General features: G+C 39.4%; 2 protein-coding genes across 12 annotated transcripts in view; one reads left to right on the top strand and one right to left on the bottom strand.

Annotated features, from left to right (window-relative positions):
* Nucleotides 1–13,315, top strand: part of LOC107318736 (protein FAM227B-like) — a 123,153-nt gene extending 109,838 nt beyond the window's left edge. For 5 of the 8 annotated variants that reach the window (XR_001557463.2, XR_004308496.1, XR_004308495.1 and 2 more), the window contains one exon: nt 382–13,112. The gene's annotated coding sequence lies outside the window, so the exon portion shown is untranslated. Of the gene's footprint in view, nt 1–381 lie in introns of all 8 variants that reach the window. The other 3 variants (XR_001557460.2, XR_001557462.2, XR_001557461.2) reach the window with 3 other exon arrangements.
* Nucleotides 1–16,155, bottom strand: part of GALK2 (galactokinase 2) — a 49,295-nt gene extending 33,140 nt beyond the window's left edge. For 3 of the 4 annotated variants that reach the window (XR_004308493.1, XR_004308494.1, XM_032446777.1), the window contains exons 1-5: nt 16,085–16,155; nt 13,127–13,215; nt 11,882–12,005; nt 7,116–7,206; nt 4,125–4,271 (exon numbers count right to left, since the gene is read on the bottom strand). Coding sequence is in view for 2 of the 4 variants with exons in the window: in XM_032446777.1 (XP_032302668.1) it covers nt 4,125–4,271; nt 7,116–7,206; nt 11,882–12,005; nt 13,127–13,215; nt 16,085–16,140 (507 nt within the window). In the remaining 2 variants the exon portion in view is untranslated. Of the gene's footprint in view, nt 1–4,124; nt 4,272–7,115; nt 7,207–11,881; nt 12,006–13,126; nt 13,216–15,153; nt 15,667–16,084 lie in introns of those variants that run through there. The other variant, XM_015872921.2, reaches the window with a different exon arrangement.
* Nucleotides 16,156–16,160: the final 5 nt, after the last annotated feature.

Raw genomic sequence — 16,160 nt, 5'->3', positions numbered from 1 at the left:
TTGATTACCACTGCTGTGAAGTGCTCAGTTTCCCCTTGATTACAAACACATAGAGTCAAATTTAGCAAAGAACCTTGATTTTTAAATCCATAGAGAGAAGGGATCTTTAGCATTTCTCAGCATTACCAGTGCTTTGAAATACAGCAGCTAGGTACAGTCTTCTGTGTAAGCAACTTGAGTTTCTTACGGAAATAACCTCAGTATGGATTTATCAAACATTCTTGGTGCAGCAACATTATAAAATGATCCCAATCAGGATTATCAGCACCCACAGTCACACTCTCAATATGAATATTCACAGATTTTCTTGTTAAATACAAAGATATTAAAGCCCTATTGTGCATCAGAAAAATTAACATATCTTTCCTTTGTTGTATACAGGTCTCAGAAACAAGACAGAGATGATGGCCCCTCTCTTCTCCCACTGAAGTCAATGATATTACCAGGTATTTTAATTAACTGTCTAAGTACAGGTCAGTGTTATTTTGAAAATCCCACACTCCAACTAGTTAACTTCCTATGCTCAACATTTTACATTAAATTAAATGAATTTTATTTAGTTTTGATGTACTTTTTGCAGTAATGTGCACAGCTGCTCAGGCTTGAGCAACAGAAAAGAAATATTAGGGTGCCTGAAGAGAACTCAGGACCACAAGATGTAACACTTGGACAGCAATGCTATCATCACATCTTTCAAGTAAATCTAATTATTCAAAAGTACTAAATGATTTTCTGTACTCATTAGTTCCTACCATGAAACACAAAGCTGGGACAACTTAGAGCATTATTCTGTTTCCTTTACAAAAAGTGTCTTTTCCTGATGAAAAGTTTTACAAAAGATTGATTTTGTAACAGTAAAATAAAAATCACTTTAAAATCAAATGCCAATACTGAGCATTGCCGTTCTTTAAATGATGCCAGCAGTCTCAGGCTGGTATCCTGTTTGAAGAAGGAAAATGGATTCTTTTTAAAGATCACATTCTAAATTTTCCATCTTGCTGTTTGAATGCTGTTGCGCTGCTGCAACTGGTTAGTGCTGCACATCTGGCTGAATTGTCTTAGACCAGTATTTCCCCTCAACTATTGTGTATGTGTGATGGCTTTTTTAAAAAACACTGTATGCAGACTGAACAATGCCCTATTGCAGACTGCTGCACACAGTAATTAGAGAGCATATTTTTTCCTGATTTTGTTTCCAATGTCAAAAAAGCACTATTTTTAAATTAAGCCACCATGAAATTCTAAGTATGTTTTTACAATATTTTTCGTGTTAGGGTTTGGTTTTTTTCAGGCCTCTTAATCTCCTAGGCCCAGACTTCACACTGGAAGTGTTATCTCATAAAATCTCTAAATTTCAACAACTTTTACTCTGCAGCTGCTATTTTAAACTTATATTTATCGGGGAAGAGAGCACATAACTCACATATTCTAATAAAAATAGTTTCATGGAAGCAAAACAGATAAATGTTCCATTCAGTAAAAGGTCAGTTTTTCATAGTTTTGGCTACAGAAGCACTACCATTCAGCCAAATTTGATTCCAAAGCCAGAAGTTCTATGTCCTGCTGCTGTGCACCATAGTATTAAGATTTTGCACAAGTTCATCAGACTAATGGGGGGCAAAAAGCCAATCTTTTCTCATAAAATGACTGAGACAGCACAGCCAATGACCAAATGTTGTTACTTATAAATACTATTATTTACAACCTTTGAAAATATAAGTATCTGAAAATAGAGGTGAGGGGCAGAGGTGAAGTGATTATTTCTTCCATAAAAACAAGCAAACAAATACCCAGAGCCCTAAAAGTGCAAGGTCCTGATTTGGGTTCTGGAATGCCCACAGTTCTGATCAGCTAAGAAGTCCGCTGCCACAGGGCAGCTCCCAGCTGCACAGGTTGCATTCGACACCAGCACAGGATGCAGCAGGAACCACAGAAGTCACCAGAGCACATTTTATGTTTCTGAGGGATGACAGGCCTAGGCTGCTCTAATTTATACTCCCAAAAGCACTGCCTTATACAGTCCAATTCTGAACATAGGAAGTTCCATATAAACATGTGGAAGAACTTCTTTACAGTAAGGGTGATGGAGCACTGGAACAGGCTGCCCAGAGAGGTGGTGGAGTCTCCTTCTATGTCTATCAAAGCACACAAAACCTTGGATATATTATTGATTGCTCCTGTGTCGACTACTGGGAATCCTCATCTGTAGATGAATTGCTCTTTTTCATCACTGGTGCAAAATATTTGGCTGCAGACAGAAGGAGTTCCTGGCAAAAATGTGGGATTGTGTCTCTTGTGTATGTGCAACTATATCTGAGAGAAAACATTAACTTTTAGCACCTTTTTCAACCAGCAGCAAAAGAGATTTTGGGACACACAAGGACAAACAAAGACACTAAGTGTAGTCTCTGTCTTCCTTTTGTTCCTCTGCAAGTTTCTGTAAAAACGCTAAAGAGAGTTTTGCACCTCTTTTTAGAATAAGTCTGACATAATTCTGCTGAGTACTCACAGGCCTTGGGTAAATTCAACTCAAGAAACACACTGTATCGTTTATTCTCTGAAGAAAGCTCTGCGGTATTTCTTGGAATAATGAAACCTGGCTTCTGGTTTTCCAGTTTCAGATCTCTACTACCTAGTAAAAGTTGGGCTTTCTAGCCTCTGTCAGTTTTATGGACTTTGCAGATACCCGGTTTCTCTCTGTACACGTTCTCTAGTGACTTTGATCAGGAGTTCCCAAGCTTTGCTCATTTGGTTACCATCATCAGAAATGCTGCTGACCTGTGATGTGAGCAAAAGCTTCTTGGCAGGCCAGGTACACGTGTCGAAGAAGCACACTGTCACCTCCAACCCTCTTCCTGCAAACCTCTCATCCATCAAATTGGGACCCTCAGTTGCATATTTTCATCTACCATTGCACTGTGTCTCACCTCACAAACTACAGCCTTTGCTAAAGGTCTAATCCCTGACTTACCTTTTGACCACAAACAGCACCAACACAAAGCAACGTGACAGTGACTGTGACTGCATCCTGTTTCTTGGGAAGCCACTCCATCTTATGAACCCTGCTTCCTGCTGCCTTAGCCCTACTTGAAACCTTCCTGAAGCACCCACGTTGAGCTGTGCAGTGTGAATTGGATTACTTTGAGCAGATTATTGGAGCTACAACCACGCAGAGAAGCCAGCCACAACTGACAACAAAAAAACTTTCTGTGTGGAACTGTTTACCTTATGGCTTAGATAAGCGCTTGTATACAAGCACAGTTAAAGGCTGCCATCATCATGTACCACTTTAAGTTGGCTTCGTACCATAATTTCTGACTTACTTAGACAATAGGCAAAAATATGCATAACAGTCATATTTAGATCTGCTCTTTTCTCTTCCTGACAATGTTCTAATTTAAGATCCTAGTTTCACTTAACCAGACATTTTTACTGGAGAGAACTTCATTCCCATACGGCACTTTCAAGGACCATGACTCCTCCAATAATTTTCATGACATGAGCCAAATTCTGCTAGCACTTGTATTGGTAACAGGTCACATACTTGGGGTTTGTTTTTAGACTAATGTTTGTTTAAAAAAGTGAGGAATACATTTTGGATTATATGCATGTTCATTCCAAAAAAACTGTGAAAAGAGTAAGGAGAATCAGATGGAAGAATTTTACCTCTACTTTGTGCTGATTATATAATTTATCAAAAAAAAAAAACAAAAAACTGTTCCACAGGCCTCCAACAGATGCTCTGCTGTTAGAGCCATGAAAAGTCATTCAGGGAGAGGGTAAAGGCCTCGGGGGTGTGGTCCACATCCTTTAGCACATATATCCTCAGTCCTGGCCTGCAGATAGCACATCTGGTCCAGGCATGGACCTGACGGTTGGCCAAAACACAGGCTTACAATAATGCTCCTTTTTCAGCTTTAATGTAAGCCTGTTTTCTTGCCAAATTCAAATCCTGCCAAAATTTGGCCAAAGATGTTTGCTCAATTGTGCAATATCTTAAGTTTATATCCAACAACTCTTTGCAAAAACAATTGCATCGTGTTTTTAATGTTTACAGGCATCAACAATATTTAATTTTAAGTAGAATTTTACTGCTGACACTCTTGTGTTTTACAGTAAATTACCTTAGAGAGGGTTTTTCCATTAGCTTTTAGGGTCACGAGTCCTGCACAGCACACCAAAGCACTGGAGCTAGAAAGACCAGAACTTGGAGGGATGGTTCCATCTAGCAGACAATTCATTCCAGTTGGGTTATTAAGACCAAAATGTTCCTAACAATGAAAAAATAAACAATCTCAGTTTCAAGTACAGACAGGCTCAGGCTTGCAATTATCTGATACTTAGAAAGAGAATCTTTCTGCTAAGTTGCTGGAACCAAAGACCTGCTTCTGGTATCTTCAAAATAAAGCAGAATTTTCATTCTGTTCTTCCAGAACAAAGCCAATGGTAGGGCTTCAGCCAAAGGTATGTTTGCAATTCCTGTACACTAACATAAATGGGCTGACAGAACTGTACCCCAAGCAGAATTCAGGGTGAGCTAAATGCCCAGGAATTTACCAAGCTTCGTGGGTGGGTTTTACAGCACTGGCTCAGCTCTAAGCTGTCATGGTGATGGTACCAGAGGTTACGTCTGTTTTTGTCCTTTTCTCCTCAGCTCCTCACTTTATGCATCCTGAAGTGCACAAAGTCCACTTCACGCCTTACTTTTAATGCAGGCATGTGGTATTGAAGAGCCACATCATGCTGATCAGGAACTAGTAGCCATTTACCCAAGTTCAAAGCCAAATACTGCTATCTCCTGTATTATCCATGGTACTGGCACTGAGAAAACCACAGTGGTACTTGAAAGACGTTATGCTTTGGAAGGAACCAGCACTGATAGTATCTGTCATGCTATCTCTAGAATAAATAATGAAACACTTTACATACATGGCAAACTACCACAGATGATACACTTAGCAGAGAAGTCATAAATCCTTGTGCATATATTTTTTAATTACTCTGCAGTCACTTTTTTTTTTTTTAATTTACCATAACTCTAAAATTTTGCAAAATACATACAAAAATCTTAGAATATATATAGTGGATACATTAATAGCTACATTGTGATACAGATTTATATGTTAACAAACTATGTTATCATAACCAGACAAATACTCTCAATGATCAGAGTGATAGCTGTGTTTTTCCTTACAGAAATGCCCACCTTCAAAAGATTTCTACTTTTCCTGAAATAACTTCAACCATAAATACCAAAGGTGGAGACCAGAAAACACAAAACACCTCCTTTAATGTTTTCTGCTATCGCTTCAGATTAAAATTTCCCTTTCTACAAATAGAAGGGAATTCATATCTGAAATACTACTTCTGCCCTTCATGAAGAACACTAGACAGGCTTGTTCAAAAACAGAAAATGCTTCAGTAACCAGAAACTGATCCACAGTTTCTGGACTGTCTTGAATGTGAATCAGGCTTGCAAACTTATCACGCAATGTTTAAATAGAAAACGTACTTCAGTCTCAAAAATGAAAATGGACTTTGCCAAGTTCTGCAATAGTTCTGTCCCAAAAGGATAGCATGTTCAACTCAATATAAACAGATTATCCCGCCGGACCCTCTAAATACTTGTATTTCAGTGTTTCTTAAGTCTGTAACATTTGTGCTCATTTTCTGCCAGCACCAGAGTCTGAAAACCTGCTTTGCAAATTAACCTTCAAGTATAAAAGTTTGTCTTTAGGAAACAAATCTCAGTAGCAGACTGCAAAACAAGTCAGTTGGTCATGCTAGCCTTAATACAAGAAAAGATATACTGCAAAAAAATTAATCTGTATCTCTACCTCTAGAGTCAATGCAATTTAAATGCATAATACTGAGCTATACAAAATTGAGAACATTCATGTTACCGCAAACATATTTAAGGGTAGCAAGGGCATGCTAAACATGGTGTATGGGGGTCTGTTTAGGAGCTGTGGATAATCATAAAGTGATTTGGTCCAAATATCTTCTTTTGACGATACAAGTGCCAGATCTGATGCGGGCTTTCTTGGCTGTTTGCAGTGCTTATCTATTGGACCATTCTGTGGGGTAACTTAGATGGCCCACCTAGAGGCAAATTTCAAAAGCACATTTTTCCTTAATTTGAGCTGGCTGTAGAGACCTGACCTTGCCATCACTGTTTATCCCATCTGTCCCTTCAGAAAAGTCTCTAGACTGACATTGGGTTGAGAAGTTACTGTGTTTTTTAACTCAAAGGCCATGAATCACCTGCAGATGACAGGTGAGATTTATAAGAAGCCCCAGTTCTGAGTTCAGGCTGCTTCCCAGGACAATACTGACAATCAGCAGTTGGTATCACAAGCAGTTCAGTCTTCAAGCCAGTCCGGAGACAGGCCAGCTCACAGAGGAGAAGATAAAGCTCAAGTGAGCAGACAGGAAAACGTCTGTCTGTTCAGTGTTCCAGCCTTTACCGTACGTGTGCTGTTTCCTGCATAGCTGCACTCTTAACTCACTTAGGAAATTTTGAAATTCCCATTCAAATTCCACACTGTAAGTCTTGAATAAGTAATGATTCTTACTGGATTATTCCTTCTGTATGCAGTTTATTTACTTTAATGATTTCTTTTACCTCCTGCATGAGTCAGCTTCACTCAGTTGCTGGCCATGAGTTGTAGGTTCTCTGCGCTAATGGAAATTAATTGTGTTTTTTAAAATGTTTCCATGGGAGGAAAAGGACTAAAATATAACCTTTGTGTTCTGGCAGACAAGCCTCTGAACCTTTCAAAAGCAAGCTTTAATTACGTGATTCCATTGGGAAACATTCCTCTTTACTCTAAAATATAGAAATGCCATCTTGATTCATGAGTTTGACCATGACTTTACTAAATAAGTAACTGTTTGTTAACATAATGTAAGTAATAAATATGAATATTGCACTCTGCAATATTTTAAAACAAAACCACTCAAATCTCCTCTTCAAATAATTGTATATTAAAAAAGAAAAAAGAGAGAGAGAGAGAGAGAATGCAGGGAAGTATGTAAGTATGTTGAAGGTAAATAGATACGCTTCTCATAATTTACTTCTGCATTAATTTTGTAAGTTAAATGAATTGGCTTACCTGAATGCCCTTCAGTCCACACAAGAAGTAGCTGTGCCACTGAGGCTTGGTTTTGTTAATCTGAATGTTATTGACACTAGTACTGAAATCCCTGCAAAAACAGAAAAACCTTGTGGCTTAAACTTGTCGGTACCTTTAGTGTGAAAAAAACCACATGGCTTATTACTGCCATCTGCTGATGCACAAAAGCATTTCTATGTTAATCATTTATTTCAGTACAACATTTGGTTTTTCATACAGATCTTCATTAGTCAGTTCTAAAGTATATTTTAGATAGAAGTATAAAGTTTTCCTTAATATATAGGGGTATTTTTACATAAATTCAGGAAATAAACTGCCCTTAGCACCCTTTGTCAAGGCAGCATAACTTCCATCACAGTTGTATAAGCTCTCTTGAATCTCTTTGAGAAATATAACTCTAAGTAATCACTTTGTCAAACCTAGAATAGAGATAAATATTCTTCAGGCTTTCTTGTGATCCCTGCTCAGGAATTAATCATCATTTGCCCTGAATGGCAGGTCACTAAAATGGGCATATTGCTGCAAAATTTTGTTATGTATGTTACAGGATACAATTAAAATAACAGTTTATCCACTCTCGGGATTTTTTATCTATCTCCAGGATAATGCTGATAATGGTTTTCCTACTGAATTTTGAAATAATAAAAGTGTTAAAATGGTAAACTTGAATGTTCCTAAAGGAACCAGTGCTACAGATAGGTTCTCTGTAATGTACCCATGTACAGTGATGTGCAGAGGCCTTGGAGATGCATGCATTAATCAACACACAAAGCAGACTGTTTATGAGTCTATATTGTCAAACACCCAATAACTGTATCTGAAGCCAGTACAGCAGATGCCCAACAAAGAAAAAGTAAAGGTGCTCAGAATGTCAGGAAAAGCTAAAAATATTATTAAAACCTGGCAGGCTGCAATTTTTGTGCTCATACAAATATACAGTCTAATGCTAGCTATGTACTGCCAGTATACAACCTACAGATCTCACACTTCAAGTATCAGCTTAGAGTGACCACTTTGCAGCTTATACATTCCATTTCAATATTCAGTACAGTACAAAGCTATCACACTTCGCTATACTGTTTCATAAGTTGCTCTTTTTCAACGTGAATGGTTCTGAATAGTGCCACTTACTGGACTTCATCAGCAGTGCAGCACTGAAGAGTTGTACAAAGGTAAGTGCAAATTATTGGTGACTGCAGAGTAATAAGAAAGATCTGAAAGGGAATGTTAAGATTACAATACAGGGAATGTTCAAGAATAGCAGTAAATTCTTCCAATTTTGGTTCATGTGTCTTTGGAACAGTCTTCCAGATAATAAAACAAAATTGTTTCTCATATGGCTTTTAAACAAAATGAGAACAATAAAGTACAGTAAAATATGATTGTCAAAATTCATGAAGAATAAAATAATGCTATGCTTGCTTCTGCTTGGTTTACACAAAAATGGTTATTTTTAAACAGCAAAAATGATGCAAAACATTGTGTAATTATCAAAGGAAAATGGATTTGAAGTCCTCTTTGAAAAGCAGTTATAAAATATTTTATCTCCATCGTTATTTTTGTACAATCATATGAAGTTAAGCTTAAATGAACAAAAGACTTATACTATGGGATATAGTTGCTGGTTTTCTAGATAAATGAAAGTAACGACTTCTTAAAATGCATTTTGCGTATTTCTTAAGTCTTCTCACACGGAAAAAGAAAGAAAAGTTGGCTTTGAATTTGGCAAGTTTCACATGCACATAATTCATACAAACACAGGATGTGGAACTGGCAAGGTCCCCAGAATGCTTAAGTCTATTTTTTTTTTGTTATCACATTCAATTTGTTATAAAAACTCATTCCTAAATGTCCAAACTTTATCTTAAATCAGTAAATCTTTAGTCTTGCCTTTTGTCCCCATACTGGCAGGTAGGCAGCTTGATATAAGTACTTGGTTAAAGAAACAACAAAAAAGTAAGCAGAATTTACCACTGAGGTAAAAATACTCCAATATTTCTATTCCACACCTGCTATTTGACATGGGGATCCCCTCCTCCGGTACTAAATAGAAACATTTAATTGGTCTGCTTAATTAGAAGAGAGCAGTTTTTTAAATAATGTGAAGGAAACACATGGGTGATGTGTTCTTCTCTCCTTGATTAGTAATTAATCTTTACTTCTGAAGACCAATTTGGCATTTTCTCACAGACCCTCTTAAAGAAAATTTCAGGTTATGCCATTAATTATCATTTTTTGATATTTCTGAAAGCATTTTGTATGTGTGTTTCTCAATTATAAAGTTGCTACGTGAAAGGAAGGTATCCAGAATTTCAAGTCTTTAACTTTTGAAGAGCATCTTAATCTACATAATAATTAACAATGATTTAATCAGTTGGGATGCTTTATGACGAAAAGCAAACACAACAGTGTTTTGTTTTTCCTAAAATTAACACAAGCAATGGGAGTGGATGAGAGCTACAAACTGTTACACATTTTACCAGTTCAAAAACAAGAATGGAATAGATAGCAGTGATTTTACATAGGCTTATGGTTGGTCCTTGTTAGTGGAAGATATTCACCACAGGTTTATGCCAGGGCAACAGTCTGGGGAAAAGATACACTGTCAACAATTTTGTTGTGTGATGTAACATTACAAGTGCTGAAAACTATTTGTTATGAAATTATGGGCATGTTTTCACTTTGTTTTTAAGCAACAGTGTCTCAACAAAAGAGAGAATGTTTAATGCCATGTTCTGAAATCTCTTCTTGGCTTATAGTTTAAAATGTATGATTTCAAAATGAAACCAAAGCAGATATATAAAAATAGTGACTGTGCAGATAATTTGAATACAAAGGCTGTAATTCTAGATGAGGTAGAAACTGTATGTGCCTCAGAAAGCCATTTCAATTGCTCTGTAATGTGCCAAAGCTCAAAGACCACGTGAAAACATTTACCTTTTGGTTACTGCTTTATTTAGTATCCTTTATAACAACTTTCCCAAATCAAAGCTGTTGCAGTTCTGGAGCTTTGTCTTGCAGAATGGTTTTGCAATATAGCAGGTTTCTTCTACTCAGAGGTAAAGGTCCCACTCAGTTTCCTTCCCCCCTGCTCACCACTGCATGTTCCCACTGTTAGCCCTGAGTTGGCTTTTTGTGCTGAGTGCATTACAATTCAACTCACTAAAATGACAGAAAATTAGCCAGACAAAAAAATGGGTGAACAGCACACTTTATCCTAAGGTCAGACAAATACTACACCTGCTAAAAGGCAGAGGGTGTATCGATGTTGGAAATGCAGATTAGGAAACTGCGGATAAAATAAACAAAGCCAGGGCATTCCCACTTGGGAGTGGCAATCTCTTAATTCAGCCCAGTCATATTGTGAAAATATACTCCACAAAGTGAGGGTAAAGTATTTCAATATTTATATGATGTATGGAAGTGAAAATTGGTTTTAACTGCTTAACCTGCAAGCGGCATCTCAGAACATATCATTATAAGATTTGAGCTTTAAGCAGGCATAGATTGCTTGCCACTCCTGGCACTGTGTTCCTGTCCCTGTGCTGCCATATACATAGGAGTTATTTGCTATTGGCTTAAAGCAATGAAGCTGGTGCTGATTTGATTTTTGCAAAATGCCCATGAAATTTCATGTGGATGAGTGACCTGATCTGAACTATCAAGCAACCACACAAATATCAGTTCGTTTACAAAGAAGGAAGTGGAAAAAATGCAGCAGGAACTGAAAAGAATGGCAGGAATATTTCCATATGTTCAGTACTTGTGAGCGCACATCTAGAATACTCTCTTCAGTTTGGGGGCTTCCCAGTAAGAGAAAGAAATTGGCAAACCGTAGGGAGTCCAGCATAAGGCCATCATGATGGTTATAAAGGTACTGGAGCACATCACTTATTAAAAAGAGGAGAGGACAGCTGGTTTTATTCAGTCTGCAAAAGAAGATTATAGTGGACACTCTAATTTGTGTCTTTGACCACTCATCACATGGCTCCACTGAAGATATAACCAAACTCTTCTTATGCATATACGGAGAAATGATGTAACTGACAAACTGCAGCAAGGAAAAGATACAATTAGACATGAAGAAAATACTCTTCACAACAAGGGCATCCAAATTGGAGAAAAAGTTGCTCAAAGAGCTTATGGAGTTTCTAGCTTTGGACATAATCAAAACTTTAATTAACAGTGTCCTGAACAACCTGCTGTAACTTTTCCATCAGCCACAGATTGGACCAGATGATCTCCAAAGGGCCCATAAAATCTAAATTATTCAATGATTCTGTGTGCAAGCAGCTGTGGAGGAAATGGAAGAGGGAATACAGCATCTCTGATCAGGGATCATTGCTAAAGCCCTCGTGTTGTGAAAATACAGCCCCAGGTTCTCCAGCGTGAGGGAGTGTTAGCTTATATATGCAGTAATTGATTACAAAACATTTCACTCCCTTCCCCAGGAGAAACTGAACTGCTGCCAGTAGAGAAGGTTACATCAAGAAAGATGAGCTAACAGAAGAGAGGGTTGCACTTCCAGAGTGACTGAAAATGAGTGGGAGACAGGAGCAGAGAACTTATTGCTCTAAACCAATATGCACAGCGTTGATCAAATTGGATGGATTCCATTTGATTGTATCACTCCATGTACACAATTAAACTCCATACTGCAATCTAAGTTTGTCAGAAGTTAACCTATCATACACTTGCATTAAGAGGTTCATAAAAACTTGTGAATAAACAAAGCAATTACTTACAAGTACGAAGAATTTATATTGGCCAATTGCACAACTTCAGTCTTTACAGGTTCTACTGCAATCAAGATATCTTGTTCTATAGCCATCGGGAGCACGGCATAACCACAGTAGTCTATGTGTTCTCCTACCAAGGAGACAGAGAATTAAAGATATTTTTATATAAGTCTTTCTAGAGTAACAGAAACAAGGCTTGTACAGACCTCAGTGTTGTTTTCTATATTAGACAACTTCTGAGTATAGACTCAATTCTTACTATTTAAAGTACATCTGATAGTTTGGGGTATATTTCCTCCATTTTGTATTTCCACACAAAGACTTCTCTTTAGTGACTTTATCTATTCCATCTATTTGCAAATCTTCATTTTTTAACATTGGGTTATGAAAATTAAAGACCTCTACAAATACTATTGTTCAGAATGAGAACAACTACATTTTTTGTACGCTTTTGTGTCAGCATGAAAAAATAATTCTATTGGTGACATTTAACTGATGACTGGAAGAGATAAAGGCCGTACACGACTTCCATTATGTGGTTTCCTCTGCACGTGTGGCAGATTCATCAGCTGCTGGACAAAGCAAGTGGAGGCCTTTCTTTCCATAAAGATTCTGAACTTTTTTCCAAGAAAATTATAGTTATAGTAATAACTAACACAGATACATACAACACACAAGGTGGCATTCAGACATGAAATGCATGTAGTGAACATCTGCCTTTATGAACAAGACAGCAAACACATGCTGTTTAGGTGTATGCAGAACACCAAGATAAAAGTTATCATTAGTTGCACAATGGATTAATTAACTTTAAAGCTCTGTTTTCTGAAGTTCTTTAACTTACAAAGTCTACATATGCATATGGTTACTTGTTTTAAATACACAAGAAATTGAGCTCTAGGGAAAGCAAAAACCTAACACAGAGAAATTTAAAGATAAAGATAATAAGGCTGTCATAGAAACACAGGTAAGGTTTGGATAAATAATAATAGTGTCTCTCTCACTCCAGGCAGCCAGTGAATCGCAACCAGCTGTTCTGTGGATACATCTCTATTGCTGAGTGAAGAACAGAGCATGGCAGAATCATTTCATGCTTCATCAGATGCATTGCTGTTTGGCCGGTTTATGTGGTAACTGCACTTACTTAAGCAACTTATCTAGGAAAAAAATTTTTTTTAGATTATATGTTTTAAATTACAATACTTTTGTGATGGCAGATAAAATAACAAAAGATTAATATTGCTCTTTTACCTATTAAGTTGACTCGCCCTGGTGCACGAACATAAAACTTGGGAGCTGATCCAAATTTTGCTATAAAACTCTCCTTCAGCTTCAGCAATCTGAAAGGCAAGTTGGAAACCTTCAGAGGGACAATATATGGATAAAAGGCAGGAAGTCTACAGCCTAAAATGTGTTCTGAAGTAAATTTGATTCAACTTCTGAAGTACATGGAGCTTTTTCTGTTATATCAGGAGCAACACTGAGTTCTTTATTCCTGTTGGTTGTGGCAACAAAACATCATGGCCTTCACCTACATTTCCTATGCCCCAGATCTCTAAAACTATTGTACAGCAATCTGGCAGTGTGGATTGATGGCTCGTAGGTGGCATCAGGGCTTGTCACATGAACAAGCAGAGATGTACTCTCTTCAGAGATGGATCTAGTCACACCAGGTCTCAGCAAGATTTTCTTCTATGTATTGACTTTTTCAGACTTCATAAAGACTCGGCACCATTTCAGTACCAATAGCCATACACAAAACTAAAATTCCAACCCCCTGACTGTCCCTGTGACTTATTCAGGCAGTATTTACAATTTTACAACAGAAGCTTCTTCAGATTGACAATCAGATTGTCCATTTAGAAGTTCTGGATGCATCAAAATTCCAGAATAGAGAAAGATTTGACATACTGTTTTCTTTCATGAGACTGTGAAGATATTTAACTTCCACTCAGTGTTTGCAAACTTGGGATGCTTCCATGTGTCATACAGGAATAGTGGGTAAAAAGAGGCAGAGATGGAATTAAGCCATTATCTTACTGAGGCGTAAGTGATTTGATGTTGTGACGCACTTCAAGACTACCTTAATACAATTTAGCATACACACTAACTCATTAACTTTCATTAACATAAGCTAGACACTAAAATGATAAAGCAGTAAGAAGACAAGAAAACTAATCATTAGGACAGGTCTTACCCTAGTGACTTGAAAGCACACAGCATTTATTCAGTTAGGTTTTTCTGTGCAATAACAAGAATCCATTAACAGGAACCTTCTACATTCAGATTAAAACTAGAATTGGGTGCCTGGTCAATGCAAAGCTAAGTAAGAAGACAGCAATGAGAAACAGATGTTACAAAATTTCACAGTCAATTATTTAGTTTGTACTTGTTTGTCAAAGCTGTGTTATTGTCCCAGTATACATATCCAAATGTTTTGTAAGATTCCTCTGGGTGGAAAGCTACAAAACAATATTTGCTGTGAACTTTCAAACAGATCTTTCTGCACTTTTCTGCCTTGGAGCCCCACAGCAAAACTGTGTTCCCTCTTTGGTTTGCCTACAATCTTCCCTAATACTGACTGGTTTATCACTTCCAGTTAGCAGATGCAATTTCTGCCATTTCATTGTACAATCCCTTTTTCTAAATTACACGAATGTTACTGTTGTAGTCCATGGTAAAATCAATCTGTTGGCAGAATTCTGAATGTTAACGTTATTCTGGCAGCGTTGTTTCACAGGTACATTTACAGTGGTGTTAGCACCAAGCAGAGCAGCCATGGGGGCACGTTTATCTGAGTGCAGACTAATCTTGTTTTTTTTTAACGTGGGTTTTACAACCACTCATGAAAGGCCATTCCTGGGCTCCGGCCTTGTTATTGCAACACACACGCTGCAATGTAAGCACCTATATCAGAAGTGTTAAGCAAACGTATCCCTCACAGCTTGACACATTCAACTCTGGAAACGCTGAGCTGCCTTCCACGCGGTTCACACTGAGACAGCGCAACCTGATGCCGAGACAAGCGATGTCTCCACATCCCTAGAAGCGTCAGGGTGATTTCCCTACTGCAGCACGACCGGCCGCGGCGGACAGACAGTTCTACAAGGCCTTCCGTGCCCACGGCCCAGCTGCCCCCGGGCTCGGCCGAGCTGAGGCGGATCCCAGCACCGGCCGCGCCCCGCTCTCCCCTCACGCGGCCCGCCCGCCGCCCGCCCGCGTTATGGATGCGGCCTCGCGCTGCGGCAGGAAGCTGTAGCGGGGCGGCCAGCACCCACCTGGGCTGCTCCACCAGCTGCACCGGGACGGTGCCGGGGGCGTCTGCTGCCATGGCGGCCCCTCCCCGAAGCCCCGGGCGGTGGCTGCGGCGGTCACGAGCCAGGCGGGCACCGTCCTTCCGGGTGGCGGAGCTGCCGGCCCGGCCTCCTCCGCTCTGGGCCGCTGATTGACTGAACGGCCCACAGCCACCTCAGCAGGGTTAAATGCTCGGGCTGAGGGAAAGCACATCGCGATCCGTCACACCACATGGAGCCGGAGGTCAGCACGCCTCGGCCAGGAGGTTTTTTACCTCAGGTTAATACGGGTAACAGAATTGGAAGGGAGGCTTTAAAGGACAAGCGGCCCCGCCAACAAAAACAAACAAAAACATATAAAAAGCCGTTACAACACAGAGCACCCAGCAGATCTCTGGCGACACAATCCAGTGCAAACACCGCCAGGTCTCTGAGACACCACAGACCCTGCGGAGATACGAGAACACAAGGTTCGCATCAGGACGGTAAAAGCCCTACGAGCTCAGCGGCTCCGTGACCTCACAGAATGACCCGGGTTGGAAGGGACCTCAAGGATCATGTAGTTCCAACCCCCTGCCTGGCAGGGCCACCAAACATACACCTTTACTAGATCAGGTTGCCCAGGGCCCCGTCCAACCTGGCCTTGAATACCTCCAAGGACGGGGCATCCACAACCTCCCTGGGCAGCCTGTTCCAGGGCCTGACCACTCTCCTAGTGAAGAACTTCCCCCTAACATCCAACCTACATCTTCCCTCTTTTAACTTAAAACCATTTCCCCGTGTCCTGCTATTGTCAGCCCTTTCTAAGAGTTTACTCCCCTCCTGGGAGTAAGTTCCCTTCAGGTATTGAAAGGCTGCAATGAGGGCAAAAGACCTCTAAGGCTCTTTTTCTCCCTCACTTTAGGCCTTTATAAACCTGGAGCTGTGGTGTCTGCTCGAGCAGCGCCCTGTAGCACAGCGCGGTGCCCGCATTCAGCCCCGCCCGCCGTTGC

Source organism: Coturnix japonica, chromosome 10 (genome assembly GCF_001577835.2).
Source record: "Coturnix japonica isolate 7356 chromosome 10, Coturnix japonica 2.1, whole genome shotgun sequence".
NCBI classification, from domain to species: Eukaryota; Metazoa; Chordata; class Aves; order Galliformes; family Phasianidae; genus Coturnix; species Coturnix japonica.
Note: the sequence above shows the minus strand (reverse complement) of the source record. Positions and strands in the feature narration are given on the sequence as shown.